Raw genomic sequence first — 4,332 nt, forward strand, 5'->3', positions numbered from 1 at the left:
TTAAACAACACATTTCTAAATAAACATAAATGGAAAAAATCACAAAGCAATTTTCAACTGAATAATAAACGTAAAACATATCAAAATTTGTGAGATTCTGTGAAGCAGTTCTTAAATGGGAAATTTATAGATTTAAGTGCCAATATTGGAAAAGAAGAAAGTTATAAAGTGAAGTATTTAACTTTCCACCTTAAGAAAGTTAAAAAAAAAATCACAAATTATATACAAAGCAAGTAGAAAAAAGGAAGCAATAAAGAAGTCTATGACAGAGAAAATTAACAAACCCAAATTTGGTTCTTTAAATGACTAATAAACCTGATAATCCTCTATGAAGACTAATGAATTTTAAAAAAGGAATAAAATTCTTTTCCAGTTACTGCGGCGCAAAGAACCATGAGCAACAAAGTCTCCTGCAACACCCTGGACGAGACAGTGCAGGAAGTCCTGCACGGGAACCAGTGCAAGCGCCAGAAGTTTTTGGAGACGGTAGAGCTGCAGATCAGCCTGAAGAACTATGACCCTCAGAAGGACAAACGCTTCTCAGGCACCATCAGGCTTAAGTCCACTCCCTGCCCCAAGTTCTCTGTATGTGTTTTGGGGGATCAGCAGTACTGTGATGAGGCCAAGGCAGTGGATATTCCCCACATGGACACTGAGGTGCTGAAGAAACTCAACAAGAATAAGAAATTAGTCAAGAAGCTGGCCAAGATGTATGATGCCTTTTTAGCTTCAGAATCTCTGATTAAGCAGATCCCACGAATCCCAGGTCCAGGCCTGAATAAGGCTGGCAAGTTCCCTTCCTTGCTGACCCACAATGAGAACAACATGGCCAAAGTGGATGAAGTGAAGTCCACCATCAAATTCCATATGAAGAAGCTGCTATGTCTGGCAGTGGCTGTTGGCCATGTGAAGATGACAGATGACGAGCTTGTGAACAACATCCACTTAGTGGTCAATTTCCTGGTGTCCTTGCTCAAGAAGAATTGGCAGAACATCCGGGCTTTTTACATCAAGATCACCGTGGGCAAGCCCCAGCACCTGTACTAAGGCACAGTTCAATAAATCCTAGTGCTACCCTTAAAAAAAAAAAAAAGGGGGGAATAAAATTAGCAATAGCAGGATGAAATAGACAATAAAATGGAAACATTCCTTGGGGAAAGAAAGACTTACAAAACAGTTCATTTTTTTAAAAAACTAACAAAAAAAGAAATAGAAAAATCTGAAAAACTTTATATCCATTAGTGAAACTAAATTTGTAATAAAAAATAATCTTTTCAAAAAGAAACCTGGATTAGTTAGCTGATGGTTTCTACCAAGCATTTAAGGAAAATAAAATGTCATTTTTACACAAAATATTTCAGAAAATAGAGGAGGAAGGAATTCCTTCCAACTTGCTTTATGAGGACAACATGATCCTGCTACTGAAGTGACAAAGGTATCACAAGAATAGAAAACTGGAACTCCTACTAGTTTCAGCTCCAACATGAAAGAGCTTGGAAGTCATCATTCCCATCCTTAAACAAGAAAAAAGATGAACAAATTGAAAATTAATTTCTTGGAACTGCGAGAAAACTGAGGCGACAAAACAAACTGCCACCACAAAATCTGGAGAGACAGGCAGGTCTGGAGAGTCCCAGCTGAAGTCGAATTTCCTGGAGCAAAAGCCATAAAGAGTAGGACACTAAATGGCAAGTTTGACAAATTACTGGAGCCTCAGAGTAAGGTAGTTGGAGAAACTTCTTAGAGAGGCTGCAATCTTAGGTGAGCTCACACTTTTACTTCAGGGACCCCACCCGATCATCCTAGTGAACAGCCAAGAAACATATCCTCTTGGCTCTGGCAAGAGGGAGAGGTAGAGTAACATTATGAAATATGCCCAGAGTGTTCTCCATAACTCTCCAGTGGGAAAGACTTTATCAGAGCTTTATTCCACCTGGGAAAGGGCATTCTCTGATTCTAGCATAGAGATTAGAACTATATAAAAGAATCAAAAGCAAATTCTAGAAATCAAAATGAAACAGAAATGAAAAATGCCTTTGATGGGCTCATCAGTAGACCAGACACAGCCAAGGAAAGAACCAGTGAGTTTTAAGATAGGTTAATAAAACTTCCCAAACTGAAATGCAAAGAGGGAAAAAAAAAGTGGTTGGTGAGGGAACACAGAAGAACGTCCAAGAACTGTGGGAGAATTTCAAATGATGCAACATAAGTGTATTTAAAATATCAGAAGAATAAAGAGCAGAGCAGAAGTGTTTTCATAGTGGCCAAGAACTTTAGAAAATCAATGAAATATGCCAAATCACAGATCCAGGAACCTCAGAGGTAACGAAGCAGGAAAAATATCCTGAAGTCTACATGTTGGCATATCATATTCAAACTGCCAGAAACCAAGGACAAAAAAAATATCTTGAAAGAAGCTGGGGGTGGGGGTGGGGGAAGTTTCCTGAAGAGAAGCAAAGATAAGAATTAAGAATTACATCAGACTTTTTGTCAGAAAACATACAAGCTAGAAGGGAGTGAAGTGAAGTATTGAAGGTGAAAAAGACCCCACCAGTTATCCTTCAAAATTATCCTTCAGATGTGAAGAAAAATTAGAGACTTCTTAGATGAAGAAAAACTGAGACTTTATCACCAGTAGACCTACCCTGCAAGAAATGAAATCCTTCAAGGAAAAAACAAATCATACAGGTCAGAAATGTGGATCTGCATTAAGAAAGAGCTTTGGAGAAGGAAAGAATAAAAGTAAAACAAAATCTTTCATTTTTATTTAAAGTAATGCAATGTAGGGGCACCTGGGTGGCTCAGTAGGTTAAGCAACCAACTCTTGATCTCAGCTCAGGTCTTGATCCTCAGGGTCGTGAGTTCAAGCCCTATATTGGGATCCACGCCCAGTTATTTCTTTATTTAAAATAAATAAATAAATATATTTATTATATTTAAGTTATTTAAAATAAATAAATGAAGTCATACAATGTATCACATGATTATAGCATATGTGAAATGAATGACAGTAATGTCATAGAATGAAATGGAAGAATTAGAAATAGTCTATTATAAGATCCCTATATGACTTGTGAAGTGGCATAATGTTATTTGATGGTAGACTTAGGTTAGTTAGTATATATTGCAGACTATAGGACATCCACTAACTTTTTTTAAAAGAAATATAATTGATATGCAAAGAGAACAGATAAAATGGAATCAAATAAAATGCTCAGTTAAAACCACAAAGGGCACAGAAAGGGGAAAAAAATGACAGGACAGTATCTCTCATAAAAATAGACACAAAAATTAACAAAATTGTAATGAATAGAATCCAACAATATTTAAAATTCCATCATGCCTGGGTTTATCCACATTTGAAAATTAATCAGTGTAATTCTCCACATTAACAGAATAAAAGAGAAAAATCATATAATCATCTCAGTAAGGACAGAAAAAAACATTGACAAATTTCAGCAGCTATTCATAATAAAAATTTGCAGAAAATTAAGAATACATAGGAACTTCTCGAGGCACCTGGGTGGCTTAGTCGGTTAAGCGTCTGCCTTTGGCTCAGGTCATGATCTCAAAGTCCTAAGCAGGGAGCGAGCTTCTCTCTCTCTCCCTCTGCCTCTCCCCCAGCTTGTGTGTGCACTCTCTCTCTCTTTCATATAAATAAATAAAATCTTTAAAAAAAAGAATACATAGGAATTTCTCTTTTTGGTAAAATGCATCTACAAAACAACAACAATTTTACAGCTAGCCTCATACAATATGGTAATATATTAAGTGCTTTCTCCAAAGATTATAAACAGGCAAGGATTCTGCCCTCACCAGTTTTATTCAATATTGTACAATAGGTTCTAGCCAGGACAATAAGGCAAGAAAAATACATGAAAGCCATAACTGTTGGAAACAAAGAATTAAAACTTTCTGTGTTCTCAAACAACACAATTGTGTTAAAATTTTTTTTAATTTTTATTAGAATTAATAAGTGAATTTATAAGTTTGCAGGGAGCAAGTCCACAAAAGTCAAATATATTTCTAAATATTAACAACCAGATATTAGATAATAAAATGAATACTGCACCTGTACCATACATAAAAATTAATTCAAAATGGATCAGAATCCTAGATGCAAAAGCTAAAAATATTAAATTTCTATGAAAAACAAGGAGGAAAGTTTTATGGCCTTAGGTTAGGCAAAGTATTTATAGACAGAACAAGGAAACATAAACCATAAAATAAAATACTGATAAACTACATTTCATCAACATTAAAACCTTCTGTTACTCGTAAGGCCCTTTTAAGAAAGTGAAAAGTGGGCGCGGCGCCCTCGCGGCATCGCGA

The 4,332-nt window shown here is 35.9% G+C and overlaps 1 protein-coding gene across 1 annotated transcript; it reads left to right on the forward strand.

Moving 5' to 3' along the window:
* Nucleotides 1–393: 393 nt before the first annotated feature.
* Nucleotides 394–1,047, forward strand: LOC113929580 (60S ribosomal protein L10a-like). Its single transcript, XM_035727772.1, has one exon. The coding sequence runs from the start codon at nucleotides 394–396 to the stop codon at nucleotides 1,045–1,047; it is 654 nt and encodes a 217-aa protein (XP_035583665.1).
* Nucleotides 1,048–4,332: the final 3,285 nt, after the last annotated feature.

The sequence above is a fragment of the Zalophus californianus genome, chromosome 5, assembly GCF_009762305.2.
Source record: "Zalophus californianus isolate mZalCal1 chromosome 5, mZalCal1.pri.v2, whole genome shotgun sequence".
In the NCBI taxonomy this organism is placed as follows: domain Eukaryota; kingdom Metazoa; phylum Chordata; class Mammalia; order Carnivora; family Otariidae; genus Zalophus; species Zalophus californianus.